The following is a 26,692-nucleotide window of genomic DNA, read 5'->3' as shown; positions in this document are numbered from 1 at the left end:
TCCCTGCCTGCCTCTCCATCTACTTGTGATTTCTCTCTGTCAAATACATAAATTAAATCTTAAAAAAAAAAAAAAACGAGGTACAGAATGTGGGAAGATCGCCTCTCTTCTGCAGAGCCAAGGGTCCTAGCAGACCGCAAGCCAAACTTTTTAGATATTAAATCAGCAAATATTACTTGAGCATCTACAGTATGCCAGCTGCTGCCCTCAGCATTTTACATTCAACAAATATTTACTGAGTGCTGATTGTGCACCTGGACCTGTTGCATGTGCTGAGGACCTGGCAGTTAAGAAAACTGACCCCCTCCCAAAGAGCCCCTGCTCCCCCCCCTCAAAAAAACCCCTCTGCCCTCACGGACCTTGTGTTCTACTGTGGGATACATGCAATAAACAAATCAGAAAATATAAAGTTGCTAAGAAAAAATATTTAGCAGCAAAGGGATAAAGGAAACGTTGGATGCTGGAGGGGTCTGCAGTTTGGAGGAGGAAGACCGATATTGTGAGAGACATTTTTTTAAAGGTTTTGTTTTTTATTTGCTTGTTTGAGAGAGAGAGCCCGCGTAAGCAAGGGGAGAGGCAGAGGCAGAGGGAGAAGCAGATTCCCCGCTGAGCAGAAGCTCGCTGTGGGGCTGGATCCCAGGATCCTGGGATCACCAGAGAGTGGGAAAGTGTGAAAAGGGTATTGCTGCGGAAGGAAACAGCTTGCATGTGTGTGCGCACGCAGACCTGAGCAAACACTTTGCAATTTCTAGGAGCTGCAGAGAATTCGAGAGGTGGTTTTTGTTCTAAGGGTGGTGGGGAGCTCTGGGGGAGTGGGGTGAATATCCTCGACACCTCTCCCCCTGCCACCCCAGGTCTCTGAAGCCGGACTTTGTGCTGATTCGCCAGCACGCCTTCAGCATGGCTCGGAATGGAGACTACCGCAGTTTGGTCATCGGGCTGCAGTATGCCGGGATCCCCAGCGTCAACTCTTTGCACTCGGTCTACAACTTCTGCGACAAGCCCTGGGTGGTAAGTGGCGGGAAGGGCGCTGCTGGCGGAGGGACTATCTCCTGTATGCATGCGTGTGGGAGTTCGAAATCCCTGCGATCTTGGAGGGGGGTTGCTCGAAGCTCAGAATCCCAGCTTGGAGACTGTCCCCGAGGAGGGCGTGCTGACCCATCTCTCCTGGCTCTCCTAGTTCGCCCAGATGGTTCGACTGCACAAGAAACTGGGAACAGAGGAATTCCCTCTTATCGATCAGACCTTCTACCCCAATCACAAAGAGATGGTGAGTCTGGGGGCCGTAGGAAGGGCAGGAGGGGAAAGCGTCGTGCCTACTGCGACCTTATTGCCAGGGGACGCATTATTAGCAATGGCGACGGTGTCAGGGAGCGCAGCCAGTGTGTGTGTGTTGGGGGGGACGGTGAAGTTGCTTCGCGACCGGGTTTATTAATAGCATGAATTTACTGATGGGCTTACAAGTGTGATTGCAGTCATTGATCCTGTTTCTTATAGTATCTTTTCTCACCGGTATTAAAAATCAACTTCTATTGTAAACGAACAGAGCTAATGTAATGAATCAGATTATATTACATATAGAAATCAAGTCATGGCTACTTATATTAGCAAATATGCTTCGTGATAGAAATGTCACCCATGTTGCAAATGAGGATTGACAATGAAAATCATCACTAGCGATGTTACAAATTAAATTGCTTACCAGGAGCAATTGAATTGTGGGTTACTATGATTGTAAAATAAAATCACCAATATTACAACCTATCACTACTACTAAAAATTACTGTTATTGCAGCAAATTATGAGGACCCATGTTATGAATCAAATTGCAGTTCCTTACAGAAATTGAATGATCATTACTAGTGTTATTGAAGATCATAACTATTATTACAAATTATTATCAATATTACAAATTATGTTCTAATATAAATTATAAGTCTCTGTTTTGAATTATATTATGCTTACTAGAAATTTTATGATCATTATTAATATCAAATATTGTAACTAGTATTACAAATTTCTGCCAATGTTACAAATTAAGATTACTAATGTGAATTATGAGTAACTATGTTTTGAATTATCTGGTAGCTTCTAATAGAAATCATTATTAATATGGTTTTAACAACTCCAGTTTATATTATGAATAATTACTAATATTAAAGTTACGAGTACTAATATAATTTATGAGTACCACAGTTATGAATCAAATTTCAATTGCAAATAGAAATTGAATCACCATTACTGATGCCATCAAACTTTACAACTAATTTTATAATTTTATAAGTTTTTAACAATGTTATATATTTTGTTTGCTTATATAAATGATAACACCACTTGTGTGAGTTAAATTACAGTTAAATGTCAATATTGACCCAACGTTACCAACTTGGTTAAATAAACATTGGTATCAATATTAAAAATTCTTACCAGCATTACCAATTATAGCCACTGATATAAGTTAACAGTGTTACGAATTAAGTTTTCTTACAGATGAAGATCAAATCATTAGTTCTTAGGAAACCCAATTTGCTTATCATTATTATTATTCAAGTTCTTTGAGAGGACAGAATAGCTGACCGTGGTTGAGAGCGTGGACTCTGGCCAGAATTTCTATATTGGAATCTGAGACCTACAACTTATTAGCTCTCTAACATAGAAAATGTTACTTAATGCTCTGTGCCTCAGTTTACCCACCCACAAAATGGGGGTAATAATAGGTCCTGCCTCCCAGAGTGGGTGTGAGAACTAAATTATTTAATGACTGTAAAGTGGTTAGAACAGTGCGTCTGACATATGTTAACTTCTCCCTCCGTGTTAACAAATTTCCCTTCTATTCCTAATTTGTGGTGTATTATTATCATGAAAGGATGTTGAACTTTGTCAAATGTTTTTTTCTGTATTTAATGATATGACCGTGTGGGTTTTTTTCTTTTATTGTGTGAATATGATGTATTACATTACTTGAGTTCCATGCGAGTTGAGGCGCATTGGCATTCCTGGACCATCTCTCACTTAGTCTGGTGTATAATCCTTTTTAGGATTCAGTTTTTAGTATTTTGTTGAGAATTATGGTATCTATAGTCAGAAAAGATATTGATCTACTGTTTTCTTATGATGTCTTTGTTTTTGGAATCCGGGTACTAGTAGCCTCACAGAATGAGATGGATAGTGGTCCCTTCTCTTCTATTCTGGGGAAGAGCTGTGGAAGATTAGTGTTTAATCTTTTAAATACTTGTAGAATGTGCAGGTGAAGACATTGACATCTAGTCCTGAGCATTTCTTCTTCTTCTTTTTTTTAAGATTTTATTTATTTAGGGTGCCTGGGTGGCTTAGTCAGTTAAAGATCTGCCTTCGGTTCAAGTCATGATCCAAGCGTCCAGGGATCGAGCCCCATATCAGGCTCCCTGCTCTCGGGGAGCCTGCTTCTCCCTCTCCCCTCACTTGTGTTCCCTCTCTTGCTGTCTCTCTCTCTCTCTCTCTGTCAAGGAAATAAATAAGATCTTATTTATTTATTTCTTAGAGAGAGAGAGAGAGAGCGTGCACAAGTAAGGGGAGGGGCAGAGGGAGAGGCAGAAGCAGGCTCCCCGCTGAGCAGGGAGCCCAACATGGGGCTTCATCCCAAGACCCTGAGATCATGACCCGAGTCAAAGGTAGACGTTTAACCGACTGAGTCACCCAGGCGCCCCTTCCTGGCATTTCTTTGTAGGATGTTGTTGTTGTTGTTATTATTATTATTACTGATTTTATAGGATTATTCAGATCTTCTAGTTCTTTTTCAGTCAGTTTTGGTAGTTTGTGTCTTTCTAGGAATTTTGTTGATTTTTTCAAAGAACCACCTTGTGATTTCATTGATTTTCTCTATTGTTCTTCTATTCTTCTATTCTCATTTATTTCCATTCTAATCTTCATAACTTATTTTTTAAAGATTTTTAAAGATTTTATTTATTTACTTGACAGAGAGAGAGAGAGATCACAAGTAGGCAGAAAAGCAGGCAGAGAGAGAGGGAAGCAGGCTCCCTGCTGAGCAGAGAGCCCGATGCAGGGCTTGATCCCAGGACCCTGAGATCAAGACCTGAAAGCAGAAGCTTAACCCTCTGAGCCACCCAGGCGCCACCACCCCTCATTACTTATTTTTTATTGAAGTATAATTAACATGCAGTGTTATATGTTAGTTTCAGATGTATAATATAATGATTCAACAATTCTGTACCTCTCTCGGCGCTCATCAAAGATAAGTGTACTCTTAATCTCTTTTATCTATTTTGTTCATCCCTCCCCAACCCACCTTCTCTCTGGAAACCACCATTTTGTTCTCTGTATTTAAGAATGTGGGTTTTTTAAAAATTATGAACAATTTTAAAGATTGTATTTATTTATTTGTCAGAGAAAGAAAGAAAAAGGACAAGCAGGGGGAGCAGCAGGCAGAGGGAGAAGCAGACTCCCACCTGAGCAGGGAGCCCAACTCGGGACTCAATCCTAGGACCCTGGGATCATGACCTGAGCCAAAGGCAGATGCTTAAGCAACTGAGCCCCCCAGGCATCACTAGGCATTTTTTTTCTATCTCCTTTATTCTTGTTTTGTTTCTTATTTTTATTTAAAATCAATTAATTAACATATAATGTATTATTAGCTTCAGAGGTATAGTTTAGTAATTCATCAGTTGCATATAACACTCAGAGCTCATAACATCAGGGGCCCTCCTTAATGCCCATCACCCAGTTACCCCATCCCCACATCCACCTCCCATCTAGCAATCCTGTTTGTTTCCTAGAGTTCAGAGTCTCTTATCATTTGTCACCCTCTCTGATTTTGTCTTCTTTTTCCCTCCCTTCCCCTAAATCCCACATATGAGTGAAATCATATAGTATTTGCCTTTCTCTGACTTATTTCATTTAGCATTATCCGCTCTAGCTCTGTACATGTCTTTGCAAATGGCAAGATTTCATTCTTTTTAATGGTTGAGTAATAGTCCATTGTAAATATACTGCATTTTCCTTATCCATTCATCTATCGATGGACACTTGGGTTGCTTCCATATTTTGGCTATTGCAAATAATGCTGCAATAAGCATAGGGATATATATATTTTTTAAGATTTTATTTATATATCTGGTAGACAGAGATTACAAGTAGGCAGAGAGGCAGGCAGGGAGAGAGGAGGAAGCAGGCTTCCTGCTGAGCAAGAGAGCCCGATGTGGGGTTTGATCCCAGGACCCTGAGACCATGACCTGAGCCAAAGGCAGAGGCTTTAACCCACTGAGCCACCCAGGTGCCCCAAGGATATATATTTTTGAATTAGTGTTTTCCTTTCCTTTGGGTAAATACCCCATAGTGGAATTACTGGATCACATGATGATTCTATTTTTAATTTTTTGAAAAGCCTCCATACTATTTTCCGCAGTGACAGCACCAATATGCATTCCCACCAACAGTACATGAGTGTTCCTTTTTCTCCCCATCCTCGCCAACACTTCTTATTTCTTGTGTTTTTGATTTTAGCCATTCTGACAGGTGTGAGGTGATATCTCATTCTGGTTTTAATTTGCATTTCCCTGATGATTAATGATGTTGAGGATCTTTTCATGTGTCTGTTGGGCATCTGGATGTTTTCTTTGGAGAAATGTCTATTCAAGTCCTCTGCCCATTTTTAATTAGATTATTTGTGGGCTTTTTAGTGTTGAGCTGTATGAGTTCTTTGTATATTTTGGATATAAACCCCTTATCAGATTAACCCCCACTGATTTGAAAATATCTTCTCCCATTCAGTAGGTTGCCTTTTTGTTTAACTGGTGGTTTCTTTTGATGTACTAAAGATTTTTATTTTGGTGTAGCCCCAGTACTCTAATTTTGCTTTTGTTTCCCTTGCCTGAGGAGACATACCTATAAAAATGTTTCCATGGCTGGTGTCAAAGAAATTATTGCCAGTGTATGTCTCTAGGAGTTTTATGGTTTCGGGACTCACGTTTAGGTCTTCAATCCATTTGAGTTTATTTTTGAGCATGGTGTCCAGCTTCATTCTTTTGCAAGTAGCTGTCCAGTTTTTCCAACACCAGTTGTTGAAGAGACTGCCTTTTCCCCATTGTGTATTCTTGTCTCCTTTCTCACAGATTAATTGACTGTATATGTGTGGGTTTACTTCTGGAGTCTTTATTCTTTTCCATTAATCTACATGTCCAATTTTGTGCTGGTAGCATACTGTTTTGATTACTGCAGCTCTGTAGTATATCTTCAAATCTGGGATTGTGATACTGTTAGTTTTGTTCTTCTTTTTCAAAATTTCTTTGGCTATTTGGGGTCTCTTGTGGTTCCATACAAATTTTAGGATCATCTGTTCTAGTTTTGTGGAAAATGCTATTGACATTTTGATGGGGATTACTTAAATCTGTATATTGCTTTGGGTTGTATGGACGTTTTAACAATAATGGTTCTCCCAGTCCATGAGTACGGAATACCTTTCCATTTGTTTGTTTCATTTTCAATTTCTCTCAACAGTGTTTTATGGTTTTCAGAGTATGGATCTTCCATGTCCTTGGTTACGTTTATTTTATTTTATTTCATTTTATTTTATTTTATCACTTTTGGTGCAGTTGTAAATGGGATTGTCCGTTAATTTCTCTTAATTAGTTTCTTAGTTTCTCTTTCTGCTACTTCATTGATAGTATATAGAAATGCAACAGATTTCTGTATATTAATTTTATATCCTGTGACTTTTCTGAATTCAGCAATCAGTTCTAGTAGTTTTTTGGTGGAATATTTAGGGTTTTTTATATATAATATCATTTCATCTGCAAACATTGAAAATGTTACTTCTTCCTTACTAATTCAGGTGACTTTTATTTCTTTTTCTTGTCTGATTGCTGTGGCTAGGACTTCCAGTAGTATGTTGAATAAAAGTGGTGAGAGTGGACGTCCCTATCATGTTCCTGATCTTAGAGGAAAAACTCTCAGTTTTTCCCCATTGAGTAAGATGTTAGTTGTGAACTTTTCATGTAAGTCCTTAACTTATGTTGAGGTATGTTCTCTCTCAACCTGCTTTGCTGATGGACCCTGTGCACCTGTTGGGGCCTGCCTTCAGTGCTCTGACAGGCTGTTTGCAATTTTGTCTTAGCCTTTACTTCCTGGTTTTGCAGAGCCTCAAGGTCAGCCAGAGATCCTGAGCATGCACACAGCCTCAGGCATATTTGTGGTTTTCTAGATTCTTGGGAATTTGTCAATGTTTTTCAAAGCCTCCTATGAAGATCTCCTTACCCAACTTTTCCTGTTAGGTTTTTTGGTCTGCTTGTAATGTTTGTCCTAGCTATAATCACTGCCTCCAGCACTTGCTATGCTAAACAATTGCTACTGATTGTTTTTAAAAAAACAAAAACAAAAAAACAGGGAAAGCTGTTCACACTAGGTGAACTTTGAGTCAAATCAAATAGACAAGCCCTGTGAATGGAGTTTTCTAGGAAAGTGCCAGATAGGTCAAATGAAGATAGTTCTCTAGGAATGGGACTTTTGGAGGAAATTCCAACCCTGTTCTTCCTCCCGCTCTGGCTGATAGGCTGCTGGTTTTCATCAGGACTACAAGACTGTTGATTTTCAAGGCTGTTGTGGAGGTAGGGAGAAGGTGATGGAAACAGAGAAAGTCCGAATGCCACAAAGCATACTGTTCTTACTGAGATTCAGCCACTTTTCTTGAATAGATACTTCCTGAATTATTATAAGCCTTTGGCCAATTTTTAGAGTTCTGAAAAATTAATTTTGACAATTTTTTCCTGTATTCCCATTGCTTTTATGGAAGAGAAGATTTTTATAGGCCCTTACTCTGGCATTCCACTGACATCACTTCCAGACACACCTTCCTCTTTCCCACCCCAGCCCTAAGATGATAGCATTTCAAAACCAGGGTGTGGAAGCCAGATGTACTCATTGATACTAGAATATCTTTGCTTCTAGGCCTTCTCATTATATAGAGCAAAGAAATTTATATATATATGTATATATATGTATACATATATATATAATATTATATATACATATATATATAGAAAAATATAAGTATAGACTGGGGAAAGCTAGATGGGACCCTGTGATGTGTTGGGTTACAATTAGAGGTATCAGTGTGAACACATTTATATATATATAAATGTGTTGTGTATATATATGTATATATACAATATATACATATGTTATCTTCTATAACAATGAGAACACTAGCTTCCAATATCATCAGTGTGTTTACTCATTTGCTCAGTCCCACGATACACAGAATGTATTTTTAGAATTTCAACATCCACACCACTATGAAAAACAAATTAAAAGCCTGAGATTTGTTTGCCCTTTTTAGATCTTCAGATGAGGATGTATAGTCAAAGTGCTATATTCAAAAGTTTCTTGGTTATTTTATTTTTCATTCAGCACAATTACCTTATTCATTGTATTTCAAATATAATTTGTTTCTCTTTCTATTAAATTTTAGTCTTTTCCCTATCTATGACTTAATTATATTTTTTCATTTAAGACATTAGCATGATCCAAAAGTCAAAATATTAAAAAGCATACAAATTTTTAAAACCTAGACAGAACGGATAATTTCCTAGCCAATTTAGGAAAGCACAATTTACCAAAATTGACCCCATTAGAGCTTAAAAGGCCAATTTCCATAAAACAAAAGAGAAAGTGAGTAAGAAACTGCCTCATAAAAAAGCATTGGGCCCAGATGGTTTCACAGGAGAAGTCTCCAAACTTACAGAACAGTTAATCCTAATGCCAAATAAATTGTTCCAGAGAACAGAGAATGAAAAGAAATTTCCACATGGTTTTCCTAAAGCAATTATAACGTTTACTGCACTCAAAAAAGCATGAACTATTTTCACTTGTTAATAACAGTGCAATAATCCTAACTGAAATTTCAGCAAATTAATTCAAAACTACATTAAGAAAATAATGTAGCATAACCCAGTAAGTGAGTTTCCTTCTGGGAATGCAAGGATGGTTCTTTATAAGTAATGTGTTAATATCATACAATTTATTAATAGATCTAAAGAGAAAACCATATGATGTTTCCATAGCTATTTTAAAAGACTTTGGCAGAATTCTGATATGATCATTCAAAAATAGAAATCAACTGATAACTTCTTAACATGATAAAATTTGTATACGTCAATCCTAAAGTTATCCTAATGAGACAACATGGAAGGCATTTCCACTAAGATCAGAAACAAGGCAATGGGGTGCCTGGGTGGCTCAGTGGGTTGGGCCTCTGCCTTCGGCTCAGGTCATGGTCCTGGGGTCCTGGGATCGAGCCCCGCATCAGGCTTTCTGCTTGGCGGGGAGCCTGCTTCCCCCCCCCCCCCCGCCTGACTCTCTGCCTACTTGTGATCTCTGTCTGTCAAATAAATAAATAAAATCTTTAAAAACAAAAAAAAAAGAAACAAAGCAATGCCCTCTGTCTGCACTCCTTTTCAAAGTTGTACTTAGAGGTATTAGACCAATGCAGTTAGACTAAGAAAAATAATTATAGATGTAAGTATGGGTAAAGAAGATACAAAAATATCTCTATTTTTAAAAGATTTTGTTTATTTATTTGAGAGAGAGTGTGTGAGAGAGAGAGCACTAAAGGGGAGGGTCAGAGGGAGAAGCAGACTCCCCACTGAGCAGGGAGACTGTTGCAGGACTCAGATCCTGGGACTCCAGGATAATGACTTGAGCTGAAGGCAGTCACTTAACTGACTGAGCCACCCAAGGTCCCTAAAAAAATATCTCTGTTTAAGACAATACCAATAGTATACCTGGAAATTTCCAGGAGAACCAATAATAAAGTTAATTCAAGCAATAAAGAATTCAGTAATACAGTAGAATATAAAATCAATATATAGAAATTAGTTTTCACACACACAAAGAACCAGATATATAATATAAGGGAAAACGCTATTTATGATAACAAAAAAGGATAAGATCTGTCATGATAAAGTCAACAAGGAGTAATGCAAACTTATATGAAGGAAAATTTAAAACACTTCCTGAAAGACACAAAGGTAGACTCACACAAAAGCAAAGACATTCCTTGTTCTTGGATAGGATGAATTAGTATCATAAAGATGTCAGTTTCCCTTCTCAAGTCTTCATTTATAAATGCAATGTGATCCCCAGAAACATACCTATAAGCTTTTATCTGCAACTGATAAAAGTTGATAGTGAACTTCACATGAAAATGCAAACATGGGGGGCGCCTGGGTGGCTCAGTGGGTTAAGCCGCTGCCTTCGGCTCAGGTCATGATCTCAGGGTCCTGGGATTGAGTCCCGCATCGGGCTCTCTGCTCAGCAGGGAGCCTGCTTCCCTCTCTCTCTCTCTGCCTGCCTCTCCGTCTACTTGTGATTTCTCTCTGTCAAATAAATAAATAAAAAATCTTTTAAAAAATTTAAAAAAAATGCAAACATGGAAGAATATCCATTTAAAAAAAAAAAAAGAAAAGCAATAATGGGGGGTGGGGGGTATTAGCCCTAACAGCCTTGAGGGAGTCTAATGCCTCTGCCAGCAAACATTCTATGAAGGTTTTCTAATTTAAACAATATGATGCTGACACATGAATGGGCAGTCTGGCAGACTAAAAGAAAAATTAAAGTCCAGATATAGATCCATGTACACATGGGAATCTAGTGGATGATAAAAGTGGCAAGCTTTGTTTTTGACATTTAAATCCTTTGTCTGAAATGATTTTTTCCCCTTTTTTTTAACGCTGTTATGGACATCTCTATTACATGTGTTCTTGAGAACACTTCTCTACATGCATTACAGGATGGTTGAAATGTCCATTCACTTATGTAACACTGTTCTTCACATAGCGAAGAAGTAGCACTCTCACAAATGTCTTTATTACGCATGTTCTTTAGAATTGATTTTCCTATACAGGATGAAGTAGGTTGAGATCCACTTTCATATCTTTCCTTTCCTCCCCCACAGATCTGGTATGCCACCTACGCCGTGTACCCAAATCTCATGTGTTAATGGGGGCCAGTTCTGGACTCTGATCCAGTCCATTGGTCACTTTCTTTACACCTGTCCTGGGGCAACCCTAGCTTAATGACTATATTTTCTCATTGACTACTGATACCTAGTAAGGCAGTCCCACCTCCTGGCTGTTCTGTAGCTATACATAGGCAGGAAGAACAGGACCGAAGAGGCCGGGAAGAAGACAGAGCTAATGGCGGGTGATGGATGATGGCGGCTGGATCACATGGGCATTGGACTTCCTGCAGGCTAGCTTGCCACTCACATTTCCTCTTTTGTCCCCCATCTCAGTGTGCAGCATGGAGGGGCATAAGGTAGGCCTGGATTTGTGGAAGCTGTCTTCCCCACCCCGTACTTTTGAAGCTCTGGTGGGAAGGTTGCCCAACCTCCATCACGTGGTGGGAGGTACCTATGGAGACTCTGACTCCACTACCCCATCTACTCCCATCCAGGCTGCAGGGCACCAGGAATCATCAGGGTTGCTTCCCCTCCCTTGCTTCCTACACTCCAGGTGATATATGGCTCAGTGAGTATGTATGGAGGGTTCCCAGGAGAACAGGTGGAGTCTGATCCCAAGGCTTGTCAAGATCCAGTCCCTTCTCTAGGCCCAGGATTCATGGATTTCGTGCTGTGGGGAAGGAGATGGGTGCTTGGGAGTGTGAGTCAACAGTCAGGCATGTAAGGATTTTGTGAAAAAAGAGAGGGCAGGAGTAAGTAAGGCAATGAAGGAAGGCACGTGGGAGACGCATCAAGAGGATGGGGAGTTTTCTTTGGAGGGCCCAATCTTACGGAGATATGACAAGTCCAGGAGAGAGGACCCCGTCCCAAGTGTGCAGCTTCTTACATTGTCGCAAAGTGAACGCATTCCTGTTGTTTGTGTCCAGACAAAGAAATACGATGTCATCAGATAGATCCCTAGAACAGGTAGAAGGCGATGGTCTGTGGGAGGCTTGAGGGGCCAGTAGTGGGAAGTTGGTGGGCTTGAGGAGTCTTGCAAGTGAGAAAGGTGGAGAGTCCCTTACTTGCTGTGGCTGAGTAGAAGGCCGGGCTCCAGGCAGAAGGCCGTTGTACCTGAGGGTTCAAGAGCAGATACTGGGTCATCAGGGAAGGCAGCCAAGTTCGTGGCTTCATGCTCTTTTTTTTTTTTAAGGTTTTATTTATTTGAAAGAGGGCGCAAGAGAGAGCACAAGCGGGGGGAGGGGCAGAGGGAGAGGGAAAAGCAGACTCCCCGCTGAGCAGGGAGCCCGATGAGGGTCTAGATCCAAGGCCCCTGGGATCTTGGATTGTAACCTGAGCCGAAGGCAGCTGCTTAAGCATAATGACTGAGCCACCCAGGCTCTCCTCATGGCTTCATGTTCTTGCCCATGCTCAGATAAGCAGGTGTCCCTCCACAGACACTGTGCAAGGTTGGGACTTACGGATGTGGCTTTGTTGGGGGGGGGCGCTGCTGGCAGGAAGGCATGTAGAAGTGGTTGGGCAGAGCACCCCTCCTCACACTTCTCATAGCTTTTTGCTTCAAGGAGAGCAGGGTGGTGGGCACAAAGGATGGGCAGAGGGGCCAGAGAAGAGGGAAAGGGAGTAGCTCATGGTGGGGAAGCAGGGAGGAGCAGGGTGGGAAGAAGGGAGCTAGGAGAGGGAGCAGGAGCAGGAGCAGGGAGAGGGAGAGGGGACGTGGAGGAGAAGCAGGGGGCAGGGGACACGGGGAACAGGGTGAAGGGGCAGGAGATGCAGGGAGGGAGCGGGGAGCAGAAAGAACAGGGAAGAGTGGCACTGTGGCCACGCACACCTGAGAGACACACTCAACACCCAACCGCCCACCCTGGGGCACCCTTCCCTGTAGATATTGAGGAAGCCTCCCTGACAGGCTCCTCTCAAAGCCCCTTCCGAGGATACACCACTCATTTCCGGAAGTGCAAGTTCCCATCTCTTGCAGAGCCTAGAGAGGACAAATGCCATCCCTGACTCCCGGAGGTCAGTAAGGTGTGACCAGAAGTCCCTTGGCTAGGAATGTGATCCGCTAGTGGTCAATCCCCAAAGCTCAGAACACTATGGTATTGGGATAGAATTTGCTGGGATTAGTCTAAACTGGGGGCACAGTATCCTGGGGGGGGGGGCACTTGTGGGAAAAATATCCTGGGCAGGGGGTACGGAGTTCCAGGACTGAGATGGGGAGAAGCCTGAGGATGAGGAGTCCATGCAGGGTAGAGACTCTTCTCATGGATGTCTCAGCTGTTCTTCATGAGCATGTAAATAGAACGAACCACATTGCTCTTTATATTTAGGTACACTTGTGAACCAGAGGTTCCCCTTTAGGAACCTTGATTGTTTGTGAAACAAGGAAGGAAAGGGAGAGGTACCCCGAGGAGCATTTATGGGGTGAGGGACTGAGGTCTTAGTATTACATCAGTAGCTTTTTGGTCTCAGAGACTCACCCATTTCCTCTGCCAGTGCAGGGTCAGGGACTTATATTTTGGTGGGGAGACAGGTGTGAGGAAGAGGTTGGCAAAGTCTCCCACATCATGGTCCCGCATGAGGAGGACTAGCCCCTGGAATTAAGCCATGAGAACTAGGAATGGGAGAAATGTGTCAGGGAACCCTTTTGGGTTGAGGCAAGATTTCCACCATCCCTAAAACTCCTGAAAAAAAGTTTGCAGAGCACCTCCCCTCCAGGTTCTCTCACCTCAGGGGACTTTACCTCCCCTTCTGGAACCTCACCATGAGCCCCTCTGTTGGAGGCCTCTCCAAGGTCTGGCCAGACTTATCCATGTCTGGGTTATGATAAATAGTATGGGTGTGTGGATGGTAGCATCCAAAGGCTTGCCCAAGGGTGGTCACGGACAGAGCCAGGAGCAAAGCAAGAACCAGCAGGAAGGTGGGACTCATGGCAGGTGCTTGAGAGACATGGGTAGGGGTTAGAGCTGATAAATGGTCTTTCTCTGGCCCAGCTCACCCCTAAGCAGGAGAAGATTCAGGGAGCACCTCTCTAACACTACTGCTTTTCAGGGTCCTGGGGCCAGGGGGAGGCCCCATGGTGGGGTGAGGGAAGACACTGAGTCTGGGCCTCTGGCCAGCGGTCCCACCTCCATCCATCAGAGCTATAGCTCTCCTCAAAGGTTCAGCAAGAGACCCAAGTTCAGGGGTAGATAAATAGTCAACAAGAGGGGCACCTGGGTGGCTCAATGGGTTAAAGCCCCTGCCTTTGGCTCAGGTCATGATCCCAGGGTCATGGGATCCAGCCCCACACCGGGCTCTCTGCTCAGCAGGGAGCCTGCTTCTCTCCCCGCCCGCCTGCCTCTCTGCTTACTTGTGATCTCTATGTGTCAAATAAATTAAAAAAAAAACTTTGTAAAAAAATAGTCAACAAGAGGAAGGTGTGGCGTGGGTATCCCTGCACACATAAGCTCTCTTTTCTTCTTTCAAGGAAGCGTACCTCCAGCCTTCTAGTGGAGTGGGGAATCAGGAGTTGGGCAGTCCATCTGAGGTTCCAGTGGCCTCTTAAAGAGACTTTCAACTTATCCTTTTTTTTTTTTTTTTTTTTTTTTTTTAAAAAATCTCCACCTTCATTCCCACACTGAAAGACAGCCTGTGTCCTAATTGTTTCCTTTGGAGCAAGCTTTCCGGTGTGATAAGAGTTGGTTTTGGGGTTTTCACTACTGCCATAGAGGAGGCGTCCAGGGCTGGATGGTGAGACCTAGGTGTCCATCATTACTGAGGAAAAGAAAGGGCTGGTCTTATTATAGAAATCTGCTTCTTCATGTAGAACGCCTGGCTGGCTCTGTCAGCACAGTCAGTGGAGCATGAGGCTCTTGATCTCAGGGTTCTGAGTTCAAGCCCCAGGTTGGATGTAAAAATTACTTAAAAAAATTTTTTTAGGGGCGCCTGGGTGACTCAGTGGGTTAAAGCCTCTGCTTTCGGCTCAAGTCATGATCCCAGGGTCCTGGGATCGAGCCCCGCATTGGGCTCTCTGCTCAGCAGGGAGCCTGCTTCCTCCTCTCTCTCTCTCTGCCTGCCTCTCTGCCTACTTGTGATCTCTGTCTGTCAAATAAATAAATAAAATCTTTAAAAAAATTTTTTTAATCCCCCCCCAAAAAGAAAAGAAATATACCTCTTCATCTGTCATTGGTGGGCTGGGGAGAGATATTTCAACATATACGGTAATACATTGGAAGCTGTTCCAGCAAGGACATTTTTCCAACTGGAGGTATCTAAGGATGGGGAAATTTCAATGAGGGTCGATCAATAGGGGGCTATATGGGGCTCAATGAATGGAAAGATTTGCAAGCAGGCTAATCAATGAGATAGAGATCAGTGGTAGGTATTTCTGAATGGGAAGATTTGACAAGGGGGTTTATCAATGGGAGCATTTTGATGGGCCTGTCTGAATGAGGAGATATGTCAGTGGGTAGAGATACAGGAATAGGGTGATTTGTCGATAAAGCTTGTCAGTGGGGGATGGTGACTGGCTGGGTTCAGTAAACAAAGCATGTGACTTTTGATCTCAGAGTTCTAAGTTTGAGCTCCAGGTTGGGTGTAGAGATTACTTAAAATAAAATCTGTTTTTAAAAAAGATTTTATTTGGGGATGCCTGGATGGCTCAGTGGGTTAAAAAAGATTTTATTTATTTATTTTTGAGAGAGGGACAGAGAGTGCCTGAGCAGGAGCGGAGGGGGAGGGGCAGAGGGAGAAGCAGGGAGCCCGACCTGGGGCTTGATCCCAGGACCCTGGGATCATGACCTGAACCAAAAGCAGTTGATTAACTGACTGAGTCACCCAGGCATCCCAAAATAAAATCCTTTAAAAAAAAAAAGATTGTCCATGAGAATTATGTCATAAATCGGGAATATATCATTTGCAAATAGATTTGTGAACTGGGTGGTCAGTAGGGGATATGCAGATGATGGGTAATTATGAAGAGAGATATTTGTCCCTGGGATCCCTCAGTGGGTGATAGATTGCTGCCAGGTATTTATAAATGGGGAGATTTGTCAGTGGGGGGTCACCAATGGGGAGATGTCAGTGGGGTATTTATGAATAAGGCAGTAGCTCAACAGAGATATTTGTTATGGGGGTAGTTGTGAAAGAGGGGATTTGTAGAGTGAGAAGAGGGAACTTTTCCAAGAAAAGATTTAGCAAGTACTTAGAAACTGGTCACCTGTGGTCTTACTGACAATCTTCTGTTGAGAAGAGATTTGTATGTGCCGTGATTTCGTCACCACGGTGAGGACTTGATAGCGGGGAACATTATCACTGACTTGGGGGCGGTTCCTTAGAAGGCTTTGAAAATGTTGGTGTTTTTCGGTCGGGGAGACTTGCTCACTGGGAAAAAATGTACAAGCTTCAGAGGAATAAGAAAAAACATCCCAAACGAGCATATTAAACATCTATAACATCTCTGGGGAGGTTACCAGGATCTCAAGTTAAACTAAGGTTTTCCGAGTGCATTAAATTATTACTACTGATATTATACATTATTTACAATACTGTAAATAATCGTTACTGATAAGAATGATCACTACTGTTGTTATATGTGAAATTATATTCGGCATACAGCTACTACTAATGATAACTAATACTTGTAAGTGCTACGTATGACCTCATTTATTGCAAACACTGTCCCTGCGAGTTAGGCATTCTTTCTATCCCCATTTTACAGATGTGGAAACTGAGACACAAAGAGGTCATGTGACTTCCCCAAGGACATAGGGCTTGTATAGGGAAAGGGCAGGACTGGGATGCAAATGGCCTGGCTCCAGCCTTCATGTTCATGTTCTTATTCACCACACGTCGCCTGTCTAGAAACAAAGTCACTGTTAGTGATATTACCCATGAAGTTGTTATTTATGAGCGTTTTGTGTTTTGACCTGAAAAAAAATACCCATGGGACGAACGCACACATTAACCATCCTCCAACCATAGCATGGACCTCAGAAGGATTCATGGGGCGCCTGGGTGGCTCAGTGGGTTAAAGCCTCTGCTTTCGGCTCAGGTCATGATCCCAGGGTCCTGGGATCGAGCCCCACATCGGGCTCTCTGCTCAGCAGGGAGCCTGCCTCCTCCTCTCTCTCTGCCTCTCTGCCTACTTGTGATCTCTGTCTGTCAAGTAAATAAAATCTTTTTTTTAAAAAAAAAAAAAAAAAAGAAGGATTCTGAGTAGGCATCTTGAGGCCTATTTTTTTAGGGAGAATTATTGAGGCTCAGATGAGGTTCAGATGAGGGCCAGCCCCCCGGCCACCTGTTAAGCTGGGACCGCCCCCCCACCCCCGACCCTGTGCTGCACACCTCACAGGGCTGTCATCACCACGTGCTTCCTCTCAGCCATCCGTCTGTCCCGTCTGTCCCGAGCAGAGAGATTCACACCCAGACACATGGAATGCTGGGGGTGGGGGCGTGTGACTCACTTTACTGGAGAAGCTCAGAAGAGCTATGGGGAGAATGTAGGGACCCCAGGACCATAGAAATCCTGCCAGGGGCTCCTGCTTGGGGAGGTGGCCTAGGATGTTGTTCTGGCCTCCACAGGGCCTGCTGGTCGGCCGGCCTTGAAGCCCTGCCGTCTGGAACCAGGGCACCACCTGCTGGCAGGCAAGGCGGCGGGAGACCGGCCTCCACGCTCGGCTCTGGCCTTTTCCGCTGCCTCGTCCTACTCACCTTCCTCCCACGGATTCCAGCCCAGCCAAGGGCTCGGAGACTGGGCCCTGGGACCAGGGAACAACAGTGGAAGAATGCAGTGAGCTGCTACTAGGGTTTGGTGAACTGTTGGGAGCAGCTGAGCCCATAGCAATGAGGGCACCAAGGGTCCTTACAGTCACATGCATCAGCCAAGGAGCCATTTTCCCCTTCCAGTGGACAGGGTTCAGAGCCTGCCAAGGCATAACTGAGGTCTCAATGTTGACACAGAAATTTTCGGTGCAGTGGTTGCCCCCGGAGTGGGCAGAGAATCAGGTGCAGAGAGCTCAAAATCTACCCATCATGATTTAGGACGTATGTTGGACCCTGGGGGCATCTCCCAGGAGTGCAAGAGCAGAGGGCCATAGAGGATCCAGGGGGCCAGCTTGCTGACCCCAGAACTCCCTGGAGGAGATCTGGCTTCTTTTTAGGAGCGGTGGGCAGTCCGATGGGAGGGCACTGGAGGGGGCCTCCTTTCCTTCACCTAAGAAGGTGCACTGGAGCCTTTTTGCAAGCAGGTTCAGATCAAGGGTGATGCTCTAGTGTGCACCAGTCTGAGGTTCTGGGTCCCAGGAGCTCACTTGAATCAGGATCTTTGGGGCATAAGGGACAGAAGCCAGAGACTGGGAAGGGCCCTGCTGGGGAACAAGAAGGCCTGCGGAAGGGAATGTTTGGAGCATCTGTCACTCAGGATTTATGGGGGAAGATGAGCCAGAAAGGTGAGGCTTGGGTCTAGAGGCCCCAGTTTGGATAAGGCAACGTCTGTATGGGAGATACATGGGCAGTGTAGGCTGACATACCTGGCTGGTCTTGATTTTGAACCCTACCTGCACTTCACTGCTGTAGTGCCTTCAGTGGTAGTCAAAGGAGTTAGGGGAGGGGCCCCTGGGTGGCTCAGTCGATAAGTGCCTGCCTTAGGCTCAGGTGATGATCCTGGGGTCCTGGGATCAAGCCCCGCCTCGGGCTCCCTGCTGAGTGGGAAGTCTGCTTCTCCCTCTCCCTATGCTCCTTCCTCCCTGCTCCTGCTCTCTCTCCCTCTCCCAAATAAATAAATAAATAAATATTAAAAGTGGGGGGGAGTTAGGGAGAAGTAGGGGAAGGGGATGAAGGGCAGAGCGTGGGGATTTCCAGATCACAACTTCTCCTCCTCCCTCCTATTCCTCAAATGGCCACTCTCCCGCAGGCCACAGGCGGGGAGCCCCGACTGCCCCTTCTTCCAGAGGCCCTGGCTGGGTCACGTGGTGAGATGGGACACTGGGGCGCTCTGAGCGACCCCCCCGCCCAGCTTTCCCCTTTCACTTAAGTCAGACTCACAGTACGAAACCTAAGGGTGGGGATGGCAGTACCACAGATGTGGATGGAACAGGGCTTCCTCCTGGATGACATCAGGACAGTGTCCAGGGGAAGAGAGCTGTTTGCTGATCAGTCAGACATTTGTTGATGAGCTTGGCCACTGGAGAGGGGCTTGGAAATGGAGGGGTCTGCCAGGGAGGTAGTGATTTGTCAGTAGTGGGATAATTTTCTAGAGGGCCCGGTGCAAACAGGATCAGAAATTAGCCTGGTAAGCTGTTCTTAAGTATCAGGGAAAGCGAGATTATCTGGTACGTTGTGGTGGGTAATGCAGGTGAAATGGCCATTGCTGGTGTGGCCGATCGTGGGTGCCAATGCCGATGCCAACATGGAGAATGACTCCCAATACCTGAAATTTTAGGTGAAATGCAGATTTCTCATCCCTCACCCCCCTCAGCCTCGGTCCCCTGGTGCTGCCACCAGGTCATCAGCGACATGGATTTGTTCCCAGACATGACACGGGGACACTGCCTGCTGGATGGTAGTTCTTTATTTCATTGTATTGTGGGATGAAGACAGACAGGAGTGGGAAGTGGGGTGAACACTGTGCAGGCTCCGGCTTCCGCCAGGGGTGGGATCTAGGCCACCCGAGACCGCAGGGACTGCCAGGTGCAGAGCCCAGGCTCTTTGGGCAGGCAGGCAAGCTGGCGGCTCTGGAAACCCTTGTCCGAGCTGGAGAGGAACTGGTCGGTCCACAAGCAATGAGTGTCACTCTGCAGCTTGCAGGGGAGGGATGAGCAGGGGAACACCTAGTGGAGGGAAGGGAGGCGTGTCTCAGTACTTCTCCCCCTGCCCCTACCTCCCCTACACAGCAGAATCTTCCCCTCCTCAGTTTTCAACACTGAGCTGCTAGGGAGACCTGGTGTTGCCCCACCTGCGGAGAGACTGGAGAACAGCCCCTCCCGCTGGAGGAACAGTCACTGGGCTTGGCCACAGTAATCCAGCCAACTGTGATCAGTTTCCTGGAATACTGGTTGGGGAACAGTTATGTGTGGGGGGCGGTCAGGCAGGCTTCCAAGGGAACTATCCCGAAGGATAGGGAACAGCTGGCCCAGGGATGGGGGGTGGGGACTTGGGAATAGGAAAGAGCCATGGGGCTCAGACACAGCCATTGGGATCAGAGGACGTTCAGGGCCATAGGGAGAAAGCCTTGGACAGTCAGAAGGGCAACGTAAAACACACCCCTGTGTGTGAGGCAGTCAGAGCAAGAATCGGAGGTGCTGGGGAAAGAGTCAGTGGGTTGGGGGATCAGCACTTTGGGAACATGGAGAACATTCTAGGGAACCAAGAAACAATCCCGGGGTGGGGGTGGGGGGATCAGGAATAGACAGGGGGTCTAGAAAATAGTCACAAGGGGGATTAAGAGGGAAAAGCAGCAGCCCGACAGTCAGGGGAACGGCAGAGTCCTCAGGAATCAGACACAGCTAAGAACAACCAGAATTTTCAGGGAACAGTGTCAGGTTCGGGGGAATAACAAGAGAAATCAGGGGCAGCCCTAGGGTTTGGGGAGCAGCCATACGGACAAGGAATAGCCAGAGGGAGCAAGAAACAAGCCACGGTTTAGAGGAAGAGCCCCGAGGGTCGCTTTCTAGGCGCGGGGCAGGGCCCAGGCTACTCACCGTGCACTCCTCGCAGCCGGCGGCATAGGTCTTGGTGAAGCCCCGACGCTGAGAGCTACTCAGTCCGTTCCAGGGAGCCACGAAACTGCAGGTGTTGATCTGCAGGTGTCCATTCTGCAGGTTTCCTGGGGTGTTGGGGGGGGCAATAGGCAGCAGCTGATTGGCTGGGCTGGGGGGGGGGTGGGCAGGACGGCGCCTGATTGGCGTCCCTGGAGCACAGACCCCGGCGGGGCAAAGCCCCGGCTTTTCTAATAGGCTGAGATCGGGGTGGTCCCCATTTCAACTGGGACCAGCCCCTCGGAGCCTCGCCTGGTCCTGGCTGCGGGGCAGCGTTGGAGGGACCGGCTGGCCTGGCACCGGGCGAGGGGGCGGGGCCTCACCGGCGATGAGAAACTCCTCGCTGCGGTTCTGGGACTTGTGGAAGTATCCGCAGACGCTCTCCAGGGCGGGGGTGTCGACGAACCGGATGTCAGAGGCATTCCCCAAGGCGCTGAACCCTTTGAACATCTGTCAACAAGAGTCTGTCTTACTGACAGCCCTCCCACTCCACGCTCTTCCCTGAAGTCCTCTCTAGCATCCTGACATCACAGCTAACTTCCTGGGCTTTGACTTTGACGGGAAGGTGTTAGGAAGTGCTGGGGAAAGGGCGGGAGGGATACCTTGGTCATCTTGATCTCGTAACGCCGGTTTAAGTCGGTCTGGTTGACTTCTGCGGTCCCCACGAACTTGGCCCTGATGACTGCAGGAGGGAGGGGAAGACGAGTCAAATGGACTGCCTGAGCCAATAAAGTAAAATAATCACGGTCCTAACATTCGCGAAGCCCAGACTTCAGTAGGGATCGCTGGAACACCAGCTGGCACGCCAACTGATGTACACCCTGGGTAATCGATTAATCTCTATATTGAGTGACTACTCTTTGCCAGGAGCTGCTTTAAGCCTTTCTCATATACTCATCGTGTGTTCATTCGCTCCACAGATATTTCAGAGCACGCCGTGTGCCAGGCACTGCTATGGGTGTTAGGAACACCACAGTGAACAGAAACCACAGAAGCCCCGCTCCCTTGTGAAGCTCACATTCTAGCCAGGAAGAGACTGAACACAAGCGAAATAAATAAGCGTATGGGAGGTATTCAGTGTGTTGGGGAATTTTAGAGCTGGGATCAGGAGTACTAGGGGATGGGGGTTAAAATTTCGAACAGAGTAGTCGAGGAAGACCATCTGACATCTGGGGCTGCCCCACCCCAAGACCTTCGCAAAACGGTGTCCCAGGAAGAGGAAGCCGCCAGTGCAAAGGCCCTGGGGTGGGACTGGGCCTGGAGAAATCAAGGAAGCCTGGGGATGCCAGGGTGTCTAAATCAGTCAGTGCAGGGCTGAGTGGGATTGCTCTAAAGGTAGGAGCCATTGTGAACCTTGCGGGACTGAGGGGAAACCAAAGCACGGAGTGTGGGGGGCAGAGTGGGGTGCACTCACCGATCTGGGAGTTGCAGAAGGCTGTCTGCGGGTGCGGTGGGGCACAGGTACAGGCCCTGCTGGGGGCTGTCAGCCACAGCAATAACAGGATGCAGGAGGCCAGGGGTGCCAAGGGTGCCATGGTGGGTGCTGTGGGTTGGGGAGGAGTGGTCAGTGGTCCTCTGCCAATGTGTGCAGCACCCCCTCCGACCCCCACTGCCAGCTTGGAAGGCAACTAAGCCACTGCACTCTGGGCTTGAGGGGTTGGAGGTGTGTGGAGATTTTAAGGAAGTTGGGGATTTGGGAGTTGGGAGCCCAGAGGAGCTGAGAGGGCTGGGGGTTGGGAGAGTCTGGGAGTTGTGGTATTTGAGCGATTTCAGGGACTGGGTGAGTGGGGAGGGCAGGAGATTGTGGGATTTAAAGAATAAGGGGGCAGAGGGGTTACAGGATTTAGGGACGCTGGAAAGTTGGAAGGTCGAGAAGCTGGGGTGAGGAATTTGGGGTTTGGGGAGCTGGAGGAGTTTGGGGTTTCAGGGTTGTGCATATTAAGATTGGAGGAATGGAGAGAAGCTCAGGAATGGGGAGGACATTGGGGGTTCAGGAAGTTTGGGGACTTAAGGGGGCGGGGTGCCTGAAGGATTTGGGAGCAGAGAACGTTGAGGAGTTGGGGACTTAGGAGTCTGGAGGGTTGGGGGAGCGGAATTTAGGGGAGCTGTTGGCCTGGAAGGCAGCTGTGATATTAGGGGTTCATGGGTTCAGAGGAGTCCGGGGTAGATGTCGGGGTTCCAAGGAGTTTGGAGCGTGGGGATCGGGGGAGCCGGTCCAGCACCCTCCCGCCCTCCTCCCATTGACCAGCCCAGGATCCCAGAACCCGCCGCCGGCCAGGCTGAGCGGCCAGGGGTCTGGCAGGAAAGCTCCGGCCTGGCTCCAGGCCCCGCGGGGCTGCCCAGGGCCCCAGCCTACCTCTGGTGTATCTCTCAGGGGTGCTGGGTCTGCGGCGATGGCGGCAGGGCCTGAGCAGCAGGGGATAAATGTCCACGCGAGGGGCGGGGGTGGGAGTGGTGCGGAAACCACAGGCCTCCAGGCTTCCTGGATGCATTACTCATCCGCCCACCCTCGGTGGAGGCCAAGGGGCGGGCCGAAAAGGAGATGCACCCTCCTCCTCTCCCTCCCTCTGGGCCTCGCCCTGGCCACCCACCCCCATCTCCACATCAGTCACCAACCTTCCAGGCAGCCTCTGTTGCAGGGCTTAGAGGCAGAACTAGCCCCCCTCCCAAGGCAATTCCCTAAATTCTCCAAACTCTCTCCAAAGTCTACCCAGTCCCCCGCCCACCTCCCCATGGCTGAAGCCCCAGTGAGTTCATCCCTTTAATAAACATTGCTTGTGCGCCTACTATGTGCCTAGCACAGCCGAAATCCCTCTCCTGGGAGATCTCCTAGCACAGCCGAAATCCCTCTCCTGGGAGGTCTGGTGAAGGGCAAGCAAGGCAGAGAGGAAACAAATGGAGTAGAAGCAGGGAAGAGAGATAAGGCAGGTGCGGGGAGCAGATGGAGAGGGGGGTGAGGGTCATGCAAGGCGCCAGCTTTTCCTTTGTCTTCAGCCAGCCTCGTGCTCCCTCATCAAGTGGAAGAGGAATACAAGGTAGGACAACTGAGGCACGGAGGGGTTAAGTGACTTAGCCAAGATCACCGCTAGTAAGTAGCAGAACTGGGATTTGAACTCAGGTGGCCTGAAACCAGAGCCTGGATCTTAACCCCTCAAAAAAACACAGGAAGGGGCTCCTGGCTGGCTCAGTCCACGGAGCTGACTATTGATCTCGGGGTTGTGAGTTCCAGCCCCACGTTGGGTGTGGAGATTACTTAAAATAAAATCTTTAAGAAAAGCAAACAAACAAACACAAAGACAAATGATCATAGATCATTTATAGAGCACCAATTGTGTACCAGGCACTCCGCATAACTTTTCTCACTGAAAGCTCACAGTAAAACCTCTGAGATGGGTACTGGTGTTATTCCCATTTTACAGATGAGGAAATAGGAGCATAGAGGGATTGGAGAACTTTCCCAGGATCACAGGACACGGCTGGGATTTGAACCCAGGCTAACCGGTGCTAGGCTCTCACTGAGGCGTGGCACAGCCCTGGCAAGTGGGGAACGTGCCAGTGAATTAGTGAGCATTGGGGGCTGGGGGGGTAGTTCACTGGTGGGGAAAGAGGGCAGTGAGTCAGGAGAAAACAGATCCGCTCCCATCCTGCCCTGCCCCTTCCCCACCAATCCTCCCACACCTCTGGAGGGGGGTGGTGGTGAGGCAATCCCTGCCCACCAGCTTCCAGATGCTGCCTGAATCTTCACTGGGGTCCTGGGAAAGGGCTCTAAGGGCTCATTAACGTCCTTTGTTAGTCAGGGAAGGCAGACCAGTAATAATAGTGATGGGAGCGATGCCGGCAGCCACTTACTGAACACTTACTGAGCGCTGTGCCCTATATTCTTTGTATAAATTCTCCCATTTGGTCTTCATTGCCCCCTTGCTCCTGAAGCTTGCGGAACTCAGGGAGGTAAGCTCCGCCAGCACCACCACCTCCAGCTGTTATGGGTATTAAACCCAGCTGTAAAATCTCGGTGAGTGCTTTGATCCCAGCTGCTTCCTTGTTAATCAATGTTGGCTGCCCCTCCCCCCACCACCACCCCAACCCGTGCTGATAACGGCGCCCCGAGCTTTTTGAGGATGGAGGAGGCTTCCTGTGCGCAAGATAGCGCACTAAGCACTTTTCCTGAAATAACTAATCTCTTCCTCCCAACTTCCCTGGTAGGCACAGACTTGCGTCTCTCCCTAGGCAGATGAGGAAAATGCGACACACCAAGGGGTCAAGAGCCACCAAGCAAGGAATGAGGATGAAGAAATGACCATGATGGGGGGAAGGGAAGTAAACCAGGAATTTGGGGAAGCCGGTTGTGAAAGTGGGGAGGGAGAGTGAATGAGGCAGGGGCTGAGTAAGTCAGCGCTTGGCCGGAGGGAGCTGCGCAGGAAGGGAAAGCCCCTCACGGACGCTGCTTCCCAAGGCCGGCTCTGACTCCCCAGCCTGAGTCAGCCCCAAGTCGGGCTGCATGTCTACACGTGAGGGGTTCTGGGCATCTGGTTTGTAGTGCGGGCTTTGAAACCGGGGCGGGGGGGGGCGGTGCTGTCAAGGAGGGGTATCCAGGTGTGTGGTCCCCGGGGGGAGCCCGATGGGTGGTGAAGAAGGACCGTGGGGCCGGCCGGGTGTCCGGAGCAGACGTCCCATCATTGCCCACAGCATGCCAAGTGCTTTGGGCCTCCGTGGTACCCCTTGTACAGATCAGGAAACTGAGGCCCAGGGAAGGTTCAGCGACCTGCCTGGGGGTGCCATGTGGCCTGAGGAGGAGAAGAGGCCGAGAGTCAAAACGCAGGGCTCTCCGGGGGAATCCTAGAGAGCAAAGCTCCCTGCCCTCCTGCACACATGGGCCAGCACAATCGCGCACCGACACCCGACACCCAAGGGCTGTGTTCAGGCTCAGGTCCAGCGCAAACAGGGAATGTTTATGAAAAGAGGGGCCTAGAAACCTGGGGGATTGGCGGTGGGGTGCGGGGGGTGCGTGTGCACTAATGTGCAGCTCTCCTGTGTCTCTGCCTCCAAGAACTGTGTGTGTGCCTTTAGGTGGCGTGTGCCCTTCTGCGTGGTGCAGGCGTGCTCCATGTCACTTCGGGGAGTTGCCCGTCAGCCTCTGCAGAGCAGGGCGAGGTTGCACGTGTAATTGTGGACGTGGTGTTCGGCTCCGAGCTGCGTGTGCGCTGGAGCCTTGCGTCAAGCGCCGCCTCTGCATTGTCACCCTGGAATGCTAACTAGAGGATCCCCGTAACCCCTGTCCCAACACCGTGCCTCTCAGGGCCCCGTCATGACGCCAGTCATTTGGGAAATGAGGAAGGTGGGGGTGCGGGGAGAGAGGGTGAGGCCTGAAGGTCAATCGGTCATCCTGAGCCTGCGGGCTTCCTGTGCCTGTCGGGAACTGGGAACCGCTGCCGCCGCCCCCAGCAGCCCCTCCGGGAAAGCCATCTCTTGGGGCGAGAGGGCGAGGGGGCGGTGGTGCAGGGCCCCCGAGTTGGGGGCGCCCGGCCCCGGCCCTTCTCCCCAGCCAGGGTCGCAGGGCACTCGGGGTACCCCCACACCCAAATGCGTGTGTGTGTATTTTTGTTTGTATAGATGGCAAGGCATGTTTTGTGTGTGTGTGTGTGTGTGTGTGTGTCCCTAGATGTACGTTTTGCTCCCCGGGGGCGTGGTGTGGGTGGTTATGTGACTACCTAGAAAGGTGGGTATCTCTATAGGAGTCATGGGTCCTGTTCTTTGTGCAGATGCCTGGGAGTGTTGCGTGTGTGTCTGTGAGTGTTGAGTCTGTGCCCGGTTGTGTCATGTGTGCCTGTCAGTTGTGTGTGTCTCTGGTGCATTCTGAGGGTCGTCTCTGTATTGCGTGGGTAATCCTCCATGTTGTGTATCCCTGTCTGGTAGGTTTGGGTGAGAGGAAAGGGGCTGCGCGCACGTGTGTGTGTGTGTGTGTGTGTGTGTGTGTGTGTCTCTGCTGCTGGGCAAGGAGGCTGGCCGGAGC

The 26,692-nt window shown here is 47.6% G+C and overlaps 2 protein-coding genes across 3 annotated transcripts in view; one reads left to right on the top strand and one right to left on the bottom strand.

The window, feature by feature from the left end:
- The window catches only part of SYN1 (synapsin I), a 47,357-nt gene that overhangs the window by 14,263 nt on the left and 6,402 nt on the right, over window positions 1-26,692 (top strand). For both annotated transcript variants that reach the window (XM_032330003.1, XM_032330002.1), the window contains exons 4-5: window positions 855-1,011; window positions 1,181-1,270. In XM_032330003.1, the coding sequence (XP_032185894.1) occupies window positions 855-1,011; window positions 1,181-1,270 (247 nt within the window). The remainder of the gene's footprint in view (window positions 1-854; window positions 1,012-1,180; window positions 1,271-26,692) is intronic.
- On the bottom strand, window positions 19,479-23,150 carry TIMP1 (TIMP metallopeptidase inhibitor 1). Its single transcript, XM_032330008.1, has 6 exons — window positions 23,039-23,150; window positions 22,097-22,238; window positions 21,285-21,364; window positions 21,006-21,132; window positions 20,626-20,750; window positions 19,479-19,755 (listed from the first exon to the last, which is right to left on the bottom strand). Exons 2-6 carry the CDS (start codon window positions 22,215-22,217, stop codon window positions 19,585-19,587), a joined length of 624 nt encoding a protein of 207 aa, XP_032185899.1. The 5' UTR covers window positions 22,218-22,238; window positions 23,039-23,150; the 3' UTR covers window positions 19,479-19,584.

Source organism: Mustela erminea, chromosome X (assembly GCF_009829155.1).
Source record: "Mustela erminea isolate mMusErm1 chromosome X, mMusErm1.Pri, whole genome shotgun sequence".
NCBI lineage: Eukaryota > Metazoa > Chordata > Mammalia > Carnivora > Mustelidae > Mustela > Mustela erminea.
Note: the sequence above shows the minus strand (reverse complement) of the source record. Positions and strands in the feature narration are given on the sequence as shown.